This window comes from Nicotiana attenuata, unplaced genomic scaffold (genome assembly GCF_001879085.1).
Source record: "Nicotiana attenuata strain UT unplaced genomic scaffold, NIATTr2, whole genome shotgun sequence".
Taxonomy (NCBI): domain Eukaryota; kingdom Viridiplantae; phylum Streptophyta; class Magnoliopsida; order Solanales; family Solanaceae; genus Nicotiana; species Nicotiana attenuata.
Genome location: NW_017671290.1, coordinates 74,830 through 92,875, shown reverse-complemented (window position 1 = coordinate 92,875; position 18,046 = coordinate 74,830). Strand labels below are relative to the sequence as shown.

The 18,046-nt window shown below is 37.1% G+C and overlaps 3 protein-coding genes across 7 annotated transcripts; 1 reads left to right on the top strand and 2 right to left on the bottom strand.

Annotated features, from left to right (window-relative positions):
• The first annotated feature begins 1,157 nt into the window (after positions 1 to 1,157).
• LOC109207303 lies at positions 1,158 to 1,916 on the top strand. Its single transcript, XM_019370196.1, has 2 exons — positions 1,158 to 1,411; positions 1,820 to 1,916. Exons 1-2 carry the CDS (start codon positions 1,158 to 1,160, stop codon positions 1,914 to 1,916), a joined length of 351 nt encoding a protein of 116 aa, XP_019225741.1.
• A 4,932-nt stretch (positions 1,917 to 6,848) lies between these two features.
• On the bottom strand, positions 6,849 to 7,948 carry LOC109207305 (fasciclin-like arabinogalactan protein 12). The gene has a single exon (XM_019370198.1). The coding sequence runs from the start codon at positions 7,780 to 7,782 to the stop codon at positions 6,940 to 6,942; it is 843 nt and encodes a 280-aa protein (XP_019225743.1). The 5' UTR covers positions 7,783 to 7,948; the 3' UTR covers positions 6,849 to 6,939.
• Positions 7,949 to 8,809: 861 nt separating this feature from the next.
• LOC109207310 (pentatricopeptide repeat-containing protein At2g32630) lies at positions 8,810 to 13,616 on the bottom strand. 5 transcript variants are annotated; one of them, XM_019370203.1, is made up of 3 exons: positions 11,315 to 13,616; positions 10,336 to 10,954; positions 8,810 to 9,725 (listed from the first exon to the last, which is right to left on the bottom strand). In XM_019370203.1, exon 1 carries the CDS (start codon positions 13,349 to 13,351, stop codon positions 11,531 to 11,533), a length of 1,821 nt encoding a protein of 606 aa, XP_019225748.1. In that variant the 5' UTR covers positions 13,352 to 13,616; the 3' UTR covers positions 8,810 to 9,725; positions 10,336 to 10,954; positions 11,315 to 11,530. The 5 variants fall into 5 exon arrangements, with proteins under 5 accessions (XP_019225748.1, XP_019225751.1, XP_019225747.1 ...); XM_019370206.1 differs by having other exon boundaries at positions 8,810 to 10,479; positions 10,705 to 10,954; XM_019370202.1 differs by having other exon boundaries at positions 8,810 to 10,954.
• Positions 13,617 to 18,046: the final 4,430 nt, after the last annotated feature.

The following is an 18,046-nucleotide window of genomic DNA, read 5'->3' as shown; positions in this document are numbered from 1 at the left end:
TATGCATAGTGTTTCGGGTATATGACATACTATCGAAGGGTTTGGGGAGCATTGCAGATCGATAATGGTTGTTGACGGAAGTTTCCTTAAAGCAGCATATAAGGGTACCATATTGACTGCTTGCACATAGGATGAAGCTGGTGAGTTGACTGCATCTACCTTGTTTCTGCAGTTTGTATAATGTTGTAGTTTCATGTATAAACGTGTATAGGATTTTAGAGCTGCTATTTTTATAAAATTTACAATATGTATAAAGTTGTATATTCGTGTATAAGATTTGTATAATAATCTGAATCCTAATATGTATTTTGTATTAACAGGAAAAATCCTTTCACTTGCATATGCAATTGTAGACTCAAAGAATAATAAATCTTGGGAGTGGTTCTTCGTCCAGATAAAGGGTAATGTTGGTGTTAGGGAAGAGATGTGTATAGTTTCAGATAGAAATGAAAGCATCTTCAATGCCACAAAAGCTGTGTACCCAGAAGTACCACATTGTATTTGCATGTTTCACTTGTGGCAGAATGTCAAGCGCACATTCAAGAAACATCACAAACAATTGAATGATATCTTCTTCGCTTTGGCTAAAGCTTACACGATAGAGAAGTTTGACTACCATATGACAGAGATGTGCAAAATTGATCCGAGGGTGCAGCCTTACTTGTTCGAAATTGGCTACGAAAGGTGGTCTAAGGTATACTCCAAAGTGAAAAGGTCGATGGTAATGACTTTCAATATTGCAGAGTCAATTAATGTAGCAAACAAAGATGCTAGAGAGTTACCAGTAATGCGATTGCTGGAGTACATGACAAATTTGCTACAACAGTGGAACAACAAAAACAGAAAAAGTGCAATGGAGACATCTATAGAGCTTGGCAAAAAGTACGAAAAACTCTTTGGGGAAAATCTGATTGCATCGGAGCAAATGATGGTAAAACGAATCAAATGTAATGATGCATGGCACAGCTGACTTGCATTTTACTGCTTGTATAAGGATGTATAACTCTGTATAATAATGTATAATGTGCTTTAACTTTTTTTTTTAAAAACTTTTGCAGGTGAGGCTTGCTACGGAGCAATTATATACTATGCTTGAAGGGTTAAGGCGAAACATAGTGTGCCTTGAAGAGGGAACATGCAGTTGCGGCAAATTTTAAATGGATGAACTTCCATGTCCACATGCTTGGGCGGTTTTGAAGAACCAACAGCTGAAACCTGGCCAGTATTGCTCTTTTTACTACAAGAAGGATAACCTCCTTAGAACTTATGAATTTCTAGTGAATCCGCTGCCAGATGAGAGTTTATGGATAATCCCAACAGAGGTGCTGGAAGATGTGGTCCTACCACCTAAAGGGAGAAGGAATGCAGGAAGGCCAAGAAAGGAAAGACTCAAACCTGCTTCAGAAAAAGAGTCTAAGAGGGTGTTTTCATGTTCTGTGTGTGGACAAAGTGGTCACAATAGAAAAACATGTAGGAATCGACCAAAATAAATAGTTGGAAACATAACACTTCCTATTACATATGTTGTCATGTTGAGTAGTTAAGTTTCACAAAANGGCGGCTTCATTAACATCAGAACGATCTTCACCTAAAGCTAAATTAAAATGAAAATGCTTAAAAATATGAAAGGAATTCTAAAGGAAATATAAAAGCAAGAAAACATAGATTATAGACATACCCACATCCTAATACTTGCTTGGGCCTCTTGTATGTTTCTTTTTGACGAGAAAGCAATCGGAGATTGTAGTGCGCAAAAACTAGATCTTCGGTTCTTGAAGTCTTTAGCTTGTTTCTTTTGATGCTATGGATCAACGAATAGGTGCTCCAATTCCTTTCGCAACAACAAGAAGAAGCCGGTTGTGGAAGCAATTTGTAAGCCAAGCTTTGCAAAAGTGGAGCGTTTATACCGTGGTTAGCCCAAAAGATTGAGGCTCCTCATACATCATAGCCTCAACCACACGAGGCTCACTAAAAAAAACCATTCCCACTTGCGAATGCTCCATAATCCAAAGACACTTGGTTTAGATCATTTGAATCTTTAAAGTATCTTTGGTAACATTTAACCCTATTTAACGAAATCTCTCTGTCCTCATTGGGAGCAAGCCTTCGAACCCCATTGCCTTCTCCTTTAAGCCATGATTCGTGGTAATATTTTGGTACCAATGAATGTGCCATACAATGTAAAGGGGTGTTGCTCTTATTCTACCGAGCAACAAGAATTTTTTGAATTGTATCGAAAAAGTCCGATTGCCTAATAATAAGATCCTTCCCCTCTTACTCAAAGATAATTGCCTTCACCTTTTCGATCATTGTATCCCACATATCATTAACACGATGCAACTTTGGAGCATCAAGGTCGGCACTTCTAAGCATACACATAATTGGTTCCGTGAACTTTAAAAAGTACTCAATTTTACCCTACCATTCGTCATTCTAACAAGAGAGTTTTATTTCACGCGCTTTAGCTTCAATCACTTTATCTCCCTTATAACTTTCTCCAGTCATTATCCATCACCATTCTTTCGAATAATGCTTTCACTTGATGAACATGACTAGTCGTGACAACATGAGATGCAAATCTCGTTTCGGCAAACTTTCAACAAAGACAATGCCAAAAGACAATGCTGAATGCTATTACTCGTCAGCTAGCACGTTATCTTGATTCACTTGATTGACAAAGTCAGGAACAACATCATATTGATAGCCATCAAATTCGCCAAGACCAGATGTATTGTCATCAGACACGCGCTGACGAATCTAATAAAAAACAATAGAAAGAGAAGGCATGTTGAGTGATGAATTCAGAGAATGCATAACTGTTGAGTGATTTGGTTTTATCAGTAAACAATTACCTTAGAATCAGTAAAATCCTCCCTCGTTTGCTTGGTTTCCTTCATATTCAGAAAACTGAACACTTTTTCAAAGGAAGAAACTACATAATTGTTGAGTGTCGTCACTATATCAGTCAAATACAAAAAAAAAAAAAGCAAATCAACAACCATGTTTATAACCAAAAAAACCATGTATATACAAAAAGTACTGATAAACTACAGAAAAGCTAAAGGTCCAGTACCTTTCCAACAGCACTCCTCAACTTCTCAACTTCAGCATTCAACAGATCAAAGCGCACCAAAGGATCATAACTCGGGTTAGGCTGTCGATCCATATTTTGAGGAAAAGGTCGTTTAGACTGGTGCTCCGTATTCTGAGGATAAGGTCGTTTAGACTGTTGCTCCATATTCTGAGGACAAGGTGGAGATGCAGCGACAGAATCATCAGTGTGAAAGGCAGGCACCACAGGCACCTCCCCTGATGCAACATCATCGGCATTAACTTCAAAAAGCGTGTCGATGTTCAGAGTTGACATCTCTTCACGGATAGGGGGAAAGGTTCCTATAGTTCAACTACAAGAAGAAAAACTGGATTNATCATAACTCGGGTTAGGCTGTCGCTCCGTATTCTGAGGATAAGGTCGTTTAGACTGTTGCTCCATATCTAAAATCATATATGAAGAAGTATTATGGTACAAAATATTTACCTTGTCGATACTAGACATGATCACCCCGCCAGTCAAATCCGCATATGTTGGAGTTTCAGTCACTTTCCAATTAAGAATGCGTGGCACATTTGTGCCAACGCGAACAGCTAGATGCTTGTCAACCATAGAGCAACACTCAAAAAATCATATTTGTAATGCAAGTGGAAAACCTCCAAGCCTATACATTGTCAAATAGTCACACTGTCTGTCCCTCATTGTCCTTAAAATATCTTCAAATTACTTTTTTCCCCAAGCATACGTCTGATATTGACCACTTTCAATGATATCAAAATCATCTTTGTTGATACCATGATTATTGGCATCTGCGAATATGAAATGATGGACAAACACCATCAAGGCCATCTTGAACGCATCTTCGTCCGACTTCCAGTCCTTTTTCTTGAAGCGATCAAGAAGCTGCCCCCTCGTTATAGCCTTTTTCCATCTCCTGGAAAATACTCTTTTAGCAACCTATTGACATCTGGTTTGTCATAGAAAGTGGCGTCGTCTTCTACACACTTCAAACCAGTGATAACAGCAAACTCTCCAATGCCAAAATGCAGCAAACAACCATTAATTTTAACCCACAACTCCCTTTCCCGCCCTGGGACGACTTCCCTCAATAGTATACAATGAATAAGTTGATTTTGAATTTTAAATTGAGGCAGGTCCAAGAAGTAGCCAAAACAACTAGCACGGAACATTTGAAGCTGCGTGTCAGTCAAACATTGCTTCAAAATGCTGACAATATTAGTCTCGGTATGGGAACTAATCCTGTTGTGGAAATGATCAATTGATTGTATATAGAAGTCTCTAACCTTGCATATGGAAAAATAACAAGAAAGAAATCAGGAACAAAAACTATACTAAAATATTGTATAAACATGTATAAATCAGTGTAGCAGTACTTGTATAAAGATGTATAAACAGTTGTATAACTTTGTATGAAATTGTATAAGCATGTATAAAATTAATAGCAACAAAGGGAGTACCTTCAGCTTAGCTTTTCGCTCATTCAATTTGCGGCGAGTAGTAATCCTTTGTTCTTTGGATATGCAATAATGCAATCAAGACCACTTTCACCATCGTCCTTGATCTTGCACTTTTTATGCTTAACGACCTCGATCTTTCTCTTCTTTTTTTAACACTGGGGCCTTCATCATCTTCATTAACCAAATCAACTTTCAGCTTTTCTTTGGATTTTTCATGTCTCCCACATTTCTTACTCCTTATTCTAACAATGTTAACCGGAGTAGGAGTATTACTCGTTTGCGGACGAGTCATTCGACTGCTCTCTTATTGCGAATTTTTTGTAGGAGCAGGAGACTCAAAATCATCATCATCGGGGGTATGGACATGCGCATTCGCTTCAGAATCAGGGGTTGAGGGCAAGTCCCTCAATGATTTAACTGGAGTAGGAGTATTCTTCATTTGCGAACGATTCATTCGACTGCTCTCTTGTTGCGACTTTTTTGGAGGAGCAGGAGACTCAAAATCATCATCATCGGGGGGCCTCGACATGCACATTTGCTTCAGAATCAGGGCTTGAGGGCAAGTCCCTCAATGTTTTCGCAAAATCGAGCTTAACACCTTTTCCAGCAACCTTCATACGACTTTTAGAAGTAGGTATTTTTGAACGCATTTTCTACAATAAAACAAACAAAGCTTTAACAAAAGTGAAGACAAGTGAAGGAAAACACAAAAATCAAACCAAAAACAAAGGCCATGAACACAAAGCAGAGGCCAATTTTCCCAAATTGTAACAAAACTCAAAAAATAAATTCTACCCTAAAACTCGAAATAACAAAGCATGCAAACTGAAACATCAAGTTTAGGCCCAAAACGAAGATAGAAGGAACACAAAATCAAACGGAAAACACAACAACATTGTAAAAAAAATATTCAAAATCAGAAAAGCAAAAAAACTAAAAATAAAACAAAATTTAAAACCAAAACTGTAGTAAAAGCATAAAATGAAACGAAAGTTACCTGAAAAGAAGAGTGAAAGCTCGAAAAATTACTTGAGACCCAACAATGGAGGAAGGTTGCCTTCATACTTCTCTGAGAAAAGCGTGAGAAGAAGAGAGAGAAAAAAAAATTTAAATGCGAAAACCGTTAATAATATTTATGGGCTACCGGGTGAAAACAAAATTTCAAAACATATACAATCTGGGCTAAACCAGGTTAGGGCTTCAAATGTAGGCTATTTTCGGATGGGCTGTATGGCCCAAGTGATATATGATGTAATTTTGTCAAAATAAGCTGATTTTTCTAGCTTGGCCAAACAGGCTATCGGTATAATACATTTCATAGTCGTGGTAAAAGCAACACTATTGAAACAGAGAAATTAAACAGGATACAGAGTGTATGAAAAGATCTTTTTTAATCAAAGATTTACCATATGTTTTCTAAAGAGACTACAAAGTGCATGGTCATCAATTAGTATTTTCTAATATTTAATCTCTTTGTTTATCTTTTTTTGAATTTACCACAAGATCATATCGAATTTTATATCTGCAAACCTGTATTCTCTACATCAGTCAATTTTTGTAACATGTGCTTGTGTTTGTCAATGTTTAGGGGAATTTTCAGGTTAATCTTCTAGATAAGTTCAATGGAAGCAAGAAGAACGGACAATATTGAATAATTTTAACGATCAAGGGTTTTTCTCCTCCTAGTGTAAGTATTTTGGAAAATTACTACCTCAACTTTCGGAGGGGAAAATCGAAGAGAGAGTTTTACAGTACTATTACTTGTTAAACAGAAATTTAATATGCATGAAAAGCTTTCCCTATAGGTTAATTCTGTTGGCCACTGGAAAGGTCATTTAGCAGTTTTTACACATATAGATGAAGTTGGGAATAGCATTTAATAGATTAACACATTTTTCTATTCTTTTCACATTTCATGACTGAATTTTAATTCAATATCTACTGAGTATTGCCAATAGCCAAACACATCCGTAACTTATACTCTCAGCGCTGCAAAATGGAATGTTTTTGCACATGCAAAGTTCTGTTCTAATATGGAGCCACGCTGGGGTGTCGCGAGATATATCATTTTCGGACTTCTTACAACAAGGCCAATACACAGGCCAGCTAGTGTAGTAGCGAACACGTTGTGCACTAAGCTAAGATGTTTACCTTGTAGACGAAGGAGATATAAAAAGTGTGCTGTGTTTGATTTTACAGTTCCTTAATTTTCTTTCTTTCCTTTAAAGGGAATAGGATCATGTAAATTACCTGTTAACAAGGTTCTCTGTGAATGTTCAAATTCTTTTAAAACATAACATAAACATACAAAAGCATGCTTGAGTACACACGAAAATTAACATCTTATTAGGTTACACTTAAATGTACATAACATAACATCACAAGCGTACAGGCATTGCGCGCGACTTATTAGCTCATACACACAAACCAAACAGAGAAGAAGAAGAAGAAACAGCCAGGATAAACCATCGCCCGAAACATCATGTGGGGAAGAAGTGAAGTAGCACCAGACGAAACAACATTAACAGAGGCAGAATCCGAAGAAGGATCCTTCTTTTTCGGCTTTGATGGAACTGGAGCAGGTGCTGGTGCTGGTGCTGGTGGGACAAAGAATTGCAAAGGAAGAAGCACTTTGTCAACTTGATAAATAGCTAACTGATTATCAGTGTAAATTGTACTTGACACACTCGCATTCAGAATTCCAGTTGTTATGTTCACTGCTGTTCCATTTGTGGTTATGTTGATTGGGAATTCGCGATTAGTGGTTCCACCAGCTTGTGTATGTAAAGGGTTGCTAGCAGTTTGGAACTGTGATAGGGAGTAATATGAAGGGAGAATATGGAATTTAACTAATTCAGCTTTCTGCTGATCGCTGAAAGAGTTGAGGGTACCTATTTTGAGGTTCAAAAAAGCGCCATCCGATGGAACAAACATGGTTATGCTATTGGAGTTGTTTAGCAATGAGGTGATTTCGCCAATTTCTTGAGTGATTTGTAATAACTTGATGAACGTCGAATATGGACCAGCTTTTCCAAGGATATTTACCACATTTGGTGGACCAGGTGGTCCTGGAGCCGGAGCAGAGACTACAGCAGGGGGCAATATTGGTGCCGGAGGAGTAGATTGAGCTGGAGGCAGTGAAGCCGGACCAGACGATTGTGCTGGCGGCACTGGTGACATAGCAGGAGCTTGAGTGAAAATACAACTGCATTGGAGCAAGAAAAGAAGAGGTGACACAAATATTTGTTTCATTTTTCTTTCTCGATTTAGTTTAATTTGAAGTTGTGAGATGGAGGGAGAAGGAGAATGTGCTCCACTTTTATAATGAGGGGGTGAATTTCTTGCCCTAAAATTAATTAAGAAAACAAAAAAGATGTGATAAGGTTTAGGGAAGAAGTTTGTGGGGTATAGGGATGAAAGAAATTGTCAGGTGAAAAGGAGCAATTTAAGGTGAGCTGAGAATAATATGTTTCTGTACTGTTATAAAGCAGCTGCTAGCTTGCTTATGAAGTGAAAAAACCGGTCGGGGAAAGTGAAGTAAATTCCTTTGTAGTTACCATTCAGTTTATCTTGTGATTTTAGGAGGGTAAAATAGTCTAAAAGGGCAGTCCGGTGCACTAAGCTCCTGTTACGGGCGGGGTCAAGGGAATAGCCGGACCAAAAGGGTCTATTGTACGCAGCCTTACCATGCATTTCTACAAGAGGCTGTTTCCACGACTCGAACCCATGACCTCCTAGTCACATGACAACAATTTTAAGGCTCCCCTTCGTGGGTAAGATAGCTAGTGAAAATTATTTTTTTTCTTTTTTTCTTTACGCGTCCGGTATTTGAAACTTACTGACTCAACTAATCCAAATTTGTGTTGCTTAGGGCCCACTAAAGAGAGAAGATCTCCCTACCAAGAGTTTCTTCATTCCTAGGGCTCGAGACTGAGATCTCTAGTTAAAGTTGAAAGGATCTCCTTTATCCCACCACACTCCTCAATGTTATATTACAAGTTGCATGTAGTTACCGGAGAACCATAAATCATTACTCATAGAAATGGTGGGAGAGGAGGAGGCTAATTTAGTTGCAACTGCATTGGTCACTATCGAGAATATCTTGGTACAGCTGATTATAATGTAATGTAAGATAATAAATGATAATCTACCAAAACATTTGTTTTGTTATCTGCTATCTTTTTGCAATGTCAATGCATGACAGGATAGTACAATCATTTTAGTAGATGAGCTAAAATTTTCAGGAGGATTTGATAATGACGCTGAGTTTCCATCAATCTGAATCAGTAAAGCATCAATGCCATATTTTTCTAAGAGGTGGAGCCAGGACTTGAAGTTCATGAATTCTATACTTGTCACTGAAACATAGCTCATCTTAGTTTTTGATTGCATAATTAAATATTTAATAAATTTCCTAATACAAATACAGAGTTTAAGCAAAAGTTACTGAACTCGTGTAAAACCGTACCCCATTTTCTAGCTTCACCTCTGCTAGACATCAAAAGTTGCTGCTTCACTTTCTAGTCTCTTGGATTGAAGAACTTCACTTTGTTCTTTCTTGCGGCAGTGAAATTATATGAAATCATGTAAACAAGTACCACAGAATGGACAGTAAAATGGAGTACTTGATATGCATTTTTTTGGCCACTGGACTTCTGAAGATCAATTCAATAATATAAAACCTGTTATCTGCTACAGAATATACCAGCCTAGATAGTTACAAATGAACCTGTTATACGTCCTGTACAGGGTTCTTTTGTTACGTTCAATCAACTGCTACTTGGTATTTCATAAACTGAAAAGATACCGTCAAAACAAAACCTTTTCAAGGGGAAGACTGTAGGAGCATACTGTACTGCCCTCGCTTTATAGTTGGTCACATCACAATGATATAAACACCGGTTGTGAGTTTCTTGGTTAAGCAGCAACAACAAGGTAAAAAATAGCTCAGATCCAAGCAAGCTGAAGTATCTTAGTTGAGCATGAAGACAAATTCCATCAAGGTAAAAAATGGAATCCACTACCAGAACACTCGCCGAATCCTTTACAAGGAAACTCCCCTCTTTCAAAGTGGAAATATAAACAGCTGCCCCCCTCCACCAAATGGATTTAATCCTGCTCACATTCCTGAACCAGTGTCGTCAATGTCCATCACCCTGGTCATATATCCAACATTTCTTCTCATCACTAAGAATCTGCAAAGAGAGCCAAGATACTCAGACAAACAGCAGTTATTCCAAAAGGCAACATTCTTTTCTCACTTCACTATGAAAGCATAATGAAAGCAGTGCAAATGGGGCAGAGAAATACCACAGTAAGGGAAAAAAATGATTTTCAAGAAAAGAACATTTCATACTGCAAAATATTTTTGCATATTGGCACACAAATTGAAGCAAACAGTGAAATGCCACAAGCTTCATTAGTTCTTCATCAAACTACAGAACCTGAGAAGCTTAGGAGGGGCAAATAGCTAGTCAGAGACTTAATAGGCAATAAAATTGTCTTTTCAAATGGTAACAAAGATATCTCATAGCTAATACTATAACATAAGATGACCCCCATGATATTGCTAAAAATTTGGAGCTATTAGGTGTTCGGAAAATTCTTGGAAAAAGTTTCTTGAAAATGATTTTCAAAGAGAAGATTTTGTGCAAAAAGAAAACGTGTATAGAGAGTTACAGACAGCTTCAGAAAAGGTTATGATCTGGACAATTTGGAGCTTTAAGTGTTTCGTGAGAGGAACTCCACTTCAAAGAAAATCCAGAAAATTATAAAATAATTTCAAAAAACATGGACAGACAGAACCTCATCCTTCATTTCTTTCGACAGTTACAGACAGCTTCAAAAAAGGTTATGATCCCTCCTGGAGCATCTGCCTCAGCAGGTACGAAATTAGAATATCGAAAACAAGTACAAGAAACTTGCATATACCGTCAGTTTATTGCTTGCCTGGAAAAAAACAAGGAAGCCAGTGCAATTATCAGCAGAGTGTCGGCAACTTTGACAGTTGACTTATCACACTATGTCAACACTTTATCATGCATAAAGAACAGAGATTGAATGATTGCAATGAGTGCATCATAGGTTTTTGTCTCAGAGGCCAACTATTTGAAATTTACTCTTTCACCTCTGGTATTAAAATTTCCATCATCTGGTACAAGAAACACAACTCACTATGTTCTCTTTTCTTCTTCCTTCTGAGAATAACTGACAATTAATATCACATGATTGTTGTACAAGAATGATCCGACTTATAACCACATCATGCATTTGGTAAGAACTTGCCTCTGGTATTGATAAGGAATAGAACTGGGCACTCAGCCAAAAAAGGTACATAACCTACAAATTTGCTATCCTCCACCAGCATCTCCAAGGTGACACACTTCTTTTGTTTTGGTTCTTCCATTATCACGAAAATGGTGTACTGGACAACAAAGGAAGCAATATTGCTTAAAGGATAAACGTCTAAACTAGAAAAATATTATGAACCAAATGCCTTCAAAGTTTAAAATAATACACCAAGCAAGCGATTTTCTCAACATGACCGCATAACAAAACAAAATTTATATTTTAAGACTGTAGCTGCCTAAACAACTCTAGGTCTTTCATGTTGATTAAAAAAAATAGAAGGTTGTGACACTTTAAATCCACTGGATACGTACAGATATCATAGGCCTATCATCCTCCCAGGTAAGCTCATTGTGCTAAAACCATGAAATAAATTCAAGCAGCTTAAATCTAAGCAGCACTTTTGCTCTATCTAGAATCGTAAATAAATATCAACCTTGAATTTATGGCAGACCATGTTCACGGACAACACTCAGACCTGCAGTAACAAGCAAAAAGCCAGGCTGCCAAATCTCTGCAGAATGTGCTCATGTAAAATGTCTTGAGGATGTATTGAACAGTCTGCTATTGCCTCCAAATTGCTAAAATGTGATTTACATGAAGCTTACAACTTACAAGTTCCTAAAGAACAACTTCTCACACTAGATAAATGTCAACTATGAAGGCTACCCACAAGAGCAGAGTATGCAGTAGCATCAGGCGTAAGGCCTGCCTCTATCATCTCATCATATAATCTGAAGGCTTCATCTGATCTGCCCTCTTTTGATAAGCCAGAAATGATTGCTGTGTAAGTCACCACATTCGGAGCTAAACCCTCTATAGGCATCTCATTGAAAAGTTTCAGAGCATCATCAACCTTCCCTGATATGCACTCCCCGTGTACAAGCGAGGTGTATGTATAGACATCAGGTTTCAGACCCTTAGATTCCATTAGATTTCTTAGCTTATATGCTTCCTTCATCAAACCCTTTTTGCCATAACCATCTATGACGGCGTTGTATGTTGCCGTATTAGGCTTAACTCCCTTACTTTCCATCTCACGAAGTGCCCTTTTTGCTTCAACAAAATTTCCTTCCTTGCAATAAATATCGATCAAAGTCGTATAAGCAATTTCATTTGGAGCTACGCCTCGATCCACCATCGAGAACAACCACGTCTTTGCTTCATCATGCCGATCTAACTTACACAACCCAGTAGCAATTATATTATAAACGTATACATCAGCCTCATGTCCTTTGCCCTCCATAACTCTCTGCAGCCTCCATACTTCATCCATATTACCTTGCTTACAGTAACCATCCATCATTGTATTAAATATAACTCGATTTACGTCAATCCCCTTACTTTGCATCTCATTAAGTAAAACTTCAGCCGCTTGCATCTGTCCAGCCTTACACAAGCTATTTATCAACGCCCCATATGTGTGAGCATTCGGAACGAGGCCCCTCTCCACCATTTCATCAAACACCAAAAAAGCCTTTTTTGCATCACCTAACTTACAATAACCACTAATCATAGAGGTGTATAAATGCACATCTGGCTCTATTCCCTTCTCTTTTATTTTTCTAAACAATCTCTCAACGTCTTCAATATTGCCCAAATTAGAATACCCGTCAATCAGAAGTGTATAACTTGTCACATCAAGATCCACACCATCCTTTTTCATTGTCCTCAAAATCTCTTTCACAGCCACAAAATCTGACTTCTTCACATAAGCATCTAATAATGTGTTATAAGTGTACTCATTTGGTTTCACCCCTTTGCTAATCATTTCATCCATGAGGTTTCTTGCCTTGTTAACCTCTCCCACTTTACACAACCCGTCGATAACCATTGTCATCGTATAAACCGTAATTTTCACATCATACTCAACCATCTTTTCGAAAAACTCGAACAACGAGTCATATCGTTTTCGCCTTTTCATAGCAAGTAAGTATACCATACAAGATCTGTCATCCAATTCAAACCCACCATTCCTCATATACTCAAAAACCTCCCGAGCTTCCTCAAACCTGATATTATCAACATAAACCCTAAACAACATATCTAACATCTTCCCTATAACCTTGTGCTCTACATGATTCTCACCCACTAAAGAAGCTATTTCTGAAAAGGGTTTCCTCAGACCATCAGCAGCAGCAATAACATGCAATATATTCTTGGCTTCAGCAAACTTCCTGGATTCAAGCAAGCGCAAAACCAAGGCTATATGTGCTTCAAGATTGGGTCTTTGGTGAGTCAAAGATTGGTCTTTTTGGAGGAATTTAAAGAAGCTTAAGCAAGATTGTGTAGGGACAGATGGGTTTGAAAGAACAAGATGGATTACTTGGGGATTAAGCTGGGAAATTAGAGGAGGAATTTCCGTAATAGACCTCAAATTTATGAGGGTATTGGAGATCAATTTGGCAATTTCTTCATTCGGTTTTTTGGGAAAAAGTTGTTTTACAGTTTGGTAAAACTTTTGAGTCGACATTTTAAGCACAAGTCAATATCTTGTAAAGGTGTAACTTTTACAATGGAAGTCTCAGTCGAAGTTTTATGCCTATAGTCTACTCGAAATAGCCAAACTATTTCTAGTGTAAATATAGGATTTACCTCAATTACCGCAGGGAAGACACCTATGACATGTTTTCCGGTGAGGGAGTCCGGTTTCCGGTTTCCGGTTCCCGGCGAGGGAGTCCGGTTTCCGGCGGGGTTTATGCTTATAGATGAGCAGAAGGTGTAGTTTGTTTCGTCAATAACTGGGAAAGACGGCGTTAACTGAATTTTAGCCATTTTATAGTTTTGAAAGAGTTGAAATTGGCCCAAATACTTTTTGAAACTTCCATTTAAGTCCTCGTTTTTTTACGCTTTTGCTGCAAAAAAAGTCCTTTATGTTGCTCTACTTATAGCCCGTTTGGCCAAGCTTCTAAAATCAACAGAAGTGTTTTTCTTAAAAGTACTTTTGAAAAAAGTCTTTTGGTAAGAAGCAGTTTGTATTTGGCTAATTAATTTAAAAAAGACTTTTGAACAGTAATTAGTGTTTGGCCAAGCTTTTAAAAACTGCTTCTAAGTGTATTTATCTCAAAAGTGCTTCTCAAAAAAGTGTTTTTGGAGAGAAGCTACTTTTTTTCGCTTCTCCAAAACTGCTTGTACTTCTCCTCAAAAGCACTTTTTTTCCTTCCAAAAGCTTGGCCAAACACCTCAATTTTTGGCCAAAAGTGCTTTTGGCTAAAAAAAGAGATTTATTCTTTCCTATACCATATATGAAACCTTATTACCAAAAATGTTCATAGTTTCTAATTTACCTGCCCTGTCCATATTTTTTCTACAGTTATTATACCAATCATTAAATAATTAATAGTAGCCGAATCTTCCTAATTTGTCGAGCTAAAATTGAGGAACAGAATATTCTAAAAAGATTTGGCGTAAATCAGATCAAATCATATTCTTCCAGATATTCCTATTTAGGCGCGCTAAAATTATGTAAGTAAATATTCTTCCAGATATTTTTCACCATTGATAGCCATTAAAAAGCTTGAAAGCTTCAAATTTGGGTTTTCGAAAATCATTATTTGTTTGGATTGGGTGTTGTTGAAAATAATCGGGAATATGGTTTGGAGTTTATATCTCAATTTTGAGGGGTTTTGGTGAAGATTAGACTTGGTTTTGACTCAAATTCAGATTGAAACTCGAAGAAGAAGAAGAAGAAGAAGAAGAAGAAGAAGAAGAAGAAGAAGAAGAAGACATATTGCAGAAATTGTAGATAAATTGTAGATTATTTGTATTCTGATTGTAGATACTTTATTTTCTGTTTTCACAAATAAAAAACGGCTAAAACTTCTACAAATCTTCTGAAAAAACGTAATTATGTCAAAAATCACAATTATGCTACAATTAGATAGGAATTGGGATATAAAAATTCAATGTACCCAGTTTGTAGATATTTTGTAGATAAATTGTAGATTATTTGTATTCTAATTGTAGGTGCTTTGTTTTCTGTTTTCACAAATCAAAAACGACTAAAACTTCTACAGATCTTCTGCAAAAAACGCAATTATGTCGAAAATGCCAATTATGCTACAATCGAAATGGGAATTGGGATATTAAAATTCAATGTATCCAGTTTGTAAATATTTTGTAGATAAATTGTAGATTATTTGTATTCTGATTGTAGATGCATTGTTTTCTGTTTTCACAAATCCAAAACGACTAAAACTTCTACAAAATCTTCTGCAAAAAACAGTCTACAATTTATCTACAATTTCTGCAATATGTCTTCTTTTTATTCTTCTTCTTCGAGTTTCAATCTGAATTTCAGTCAAAACCAAGTCTAATGTTCACCAAAACCCCTCAAAATTGAGATATGAACTCCAAAACATATTCCCAATTATTTTCAACAACACCCAATCAAAACAAATAATGATTTTTGAAAACCCAAATTTGAATTCAAAGCTTCAAAGCTTTTTAATGACTGTCAATGGTGGAATTGCTGCTCTCTTGTCTCTTTGAAGGTTTGTTCTTCTTCATTGAGAAAATTTGAAGCTGAAGGTAAATGTGTGTATGAACTTTGAAGATTTGACTTCAATTTTGATGAACTTTGTTGCTCTTCATTGATGAACTTCAACTGGAGTAAAATGGGGGAACCAACTTTGTTGAAGGGTTTCTTCAATTTTCTGTGAATTTAGAGGGAGAATTTGGTTTCAGAAGATGGAAAATGGTAAAAAGAACGTGGGTATGGGTAAAACGTGGGTGGGACTGAGGAGTTAGGAGAGAGAAACGTGCAGATTCCTTTAATTAAGGAGTAAAAAATGTACAATTAATTATACCCTTAATTAATTATGGTATAGAATTGATAATTTGGTATACTAAGTGTAACTAAGTCAAACCTTAAATATTGAGGGTAATAAGGTTTCCTATGTGGCATAGGAATGTAAAAATCACTTTTGGCCCAAAAAAACTTGGCCAAACAGGCTATTAGCCACTAGCCAGCCAGTGATTTGTATAAGTAATTATTATTCCTCTTCATTAACTCACTATCAAATTTGCACGTCTGGTTGACTGGTTCGTGCATTTTTTCAAAGCATTTTCTTATTCTTGTTTTGACAAAAGAAAAAAGAAAGATGAAGACCCTAAACAATCATAAATGAATTCATTATTTTTCACCTTGATAGGTGATTACAGTATCGCGTTTTAACATTCTCCGGTAAGGGCAAACGAGATGATGGATTCTAAGATATGTTCCATTGACATAGTCAATGTCTAGTGGTAGACATCACTCTCTAATGATAATTGAAATTCCTCGAGCTTTACCAGTTATAACAACCATTTGAATGATTATACGGACTCATCAGACAAAAAGTACAACAAAAATTATATTTTGCCAATGGTGATTCATTTCAATAAATGGTTGCAATAAATCATGCGACACTTGTTTATTGATCTGTGGTATCAATAGACACAACATCACCAAAAATATCATAGTTAATTCTTGATAAACCATCTCCCATAAAAAGATAGTTATACGCCCTTGAGAATCAAGTCGAACATTCCAATAAAAGAGACTCTGCCTGGCACTGCAATGGCTTAAACAGAGAACATACTGCAAAGTGATACTGAAAACTGATTCCAAGGGGAATGGGTTGTTTCGTGGAAGATATCGTCCTTAGTGAGAGACATTCTTTTAAACTGAGATGCAATTAGAGTTTTTCATTCATATGTTCTGAGAAAGCAAAGCAGAAAAAGAGTTCTAGCAAACGATGCCGTTGATGCTCAACAACCTCTTGCATTTACTTCATTATATTTATGTCATGATTTCCTACTCAGGTAGACAAAAATGAATTGCCATGTATCAGAGGTAGAACAGTGAAATGAAAGTAGACGCTCATTTGGATAATCTTCTTTTCTTAGAGTCTTTGTATCACAAAAGTAGAGTGGTTAATTCTTCTTCAACATGCTAAATGCTACATATTCCTACTATTAATAAGAGGGAAAGAGAGCTGTCTCCGGTTAAAGATTGAGCTGCATCCAGTTGTAATTCGGGTTAAAAGGGTATTATTGTAATTACATAAAAATAAAATGATTATATTGGCTGAAAACAGGAGTTACTGTAGGTGCCGTTTAAAATTTTGAGCTTGTTGACCAGCTTGCACCTTGAATTAACTTATCTATCTCAGTGTTTTTAGGGGCGCGAGTCCTGGGGCGTAAATCGGGGCGAGGCGCACGTAAACGCATCTGAGCTTTAATGAGAGGCGCAAATCCTTTGGGCGCACACCCCAAGAGATGAGGCGCAAGCTTAGGCGCAAGACTCGCCTTAGAACCAAGACCCACGCCTGATGGAACTTAATCTATTGAAGGATAATTTTGACAATTGCCCTTATATTTTTTAAACCCTTTTTCGTTTTACCCCAAATCTGTCCCCACCCCATTAAAAAAAGCCCTAACCTTGTTCCACAGTGAAGAATCGTCCACACTCCACAGTCATACTCCACAGAATCTTGAGCATCCAGATCCACGCTGGACAAGGGCACAATTAATTTGCACAAAATTTGGCTTTTAATTAAACGACCCTCGTTACCCTCTTTGAATAAGGAGAATATGATTTCTAGATATAAAGTTCATGTAGAAATTAATTACTGTTTCCTCTTGCACTTCAAATTGTGACAGTAATAAACTTAGCAAGGTGGTAATCTGAATTCATCTAAAATCCAAACACTTCAACCGTCCTTTTAACTCTATAAATAGACAGGAGTTGACCCTCAAAACACATAAAAAGTAAAGGATTATCATGGCTCACGAGCCAGCAGAAAAAATCCTTATTTCTCAAAATATCTGGCTAAGTATCAGGCAAACTATTTGATATCTTTCTTTGCTTCTTTCTGCTTCCTCCGCCTTACTCCCCCTGACGTGCTACTCTATTGTTGTTTTTCTTGTAGATTTTACTACTAAACAACAGCAGATTACTCAAAGCCATGGACGAGCCATCTGCAACTACATTATTATAAAGAAATGCCACAACCACATTGATCACAAAAGAGTCATGAGCTTTATATTCGCGGGCCTCACGGACACATGCTCAATCATGATAAGCTTGATACTACCGCTAACTCAATTTTTCAATGACGACGAAGCATTCAGAGACAATACCGCAGTAGGGATGTATGACGCTAGAGTAGCCCTTAAACTCCAT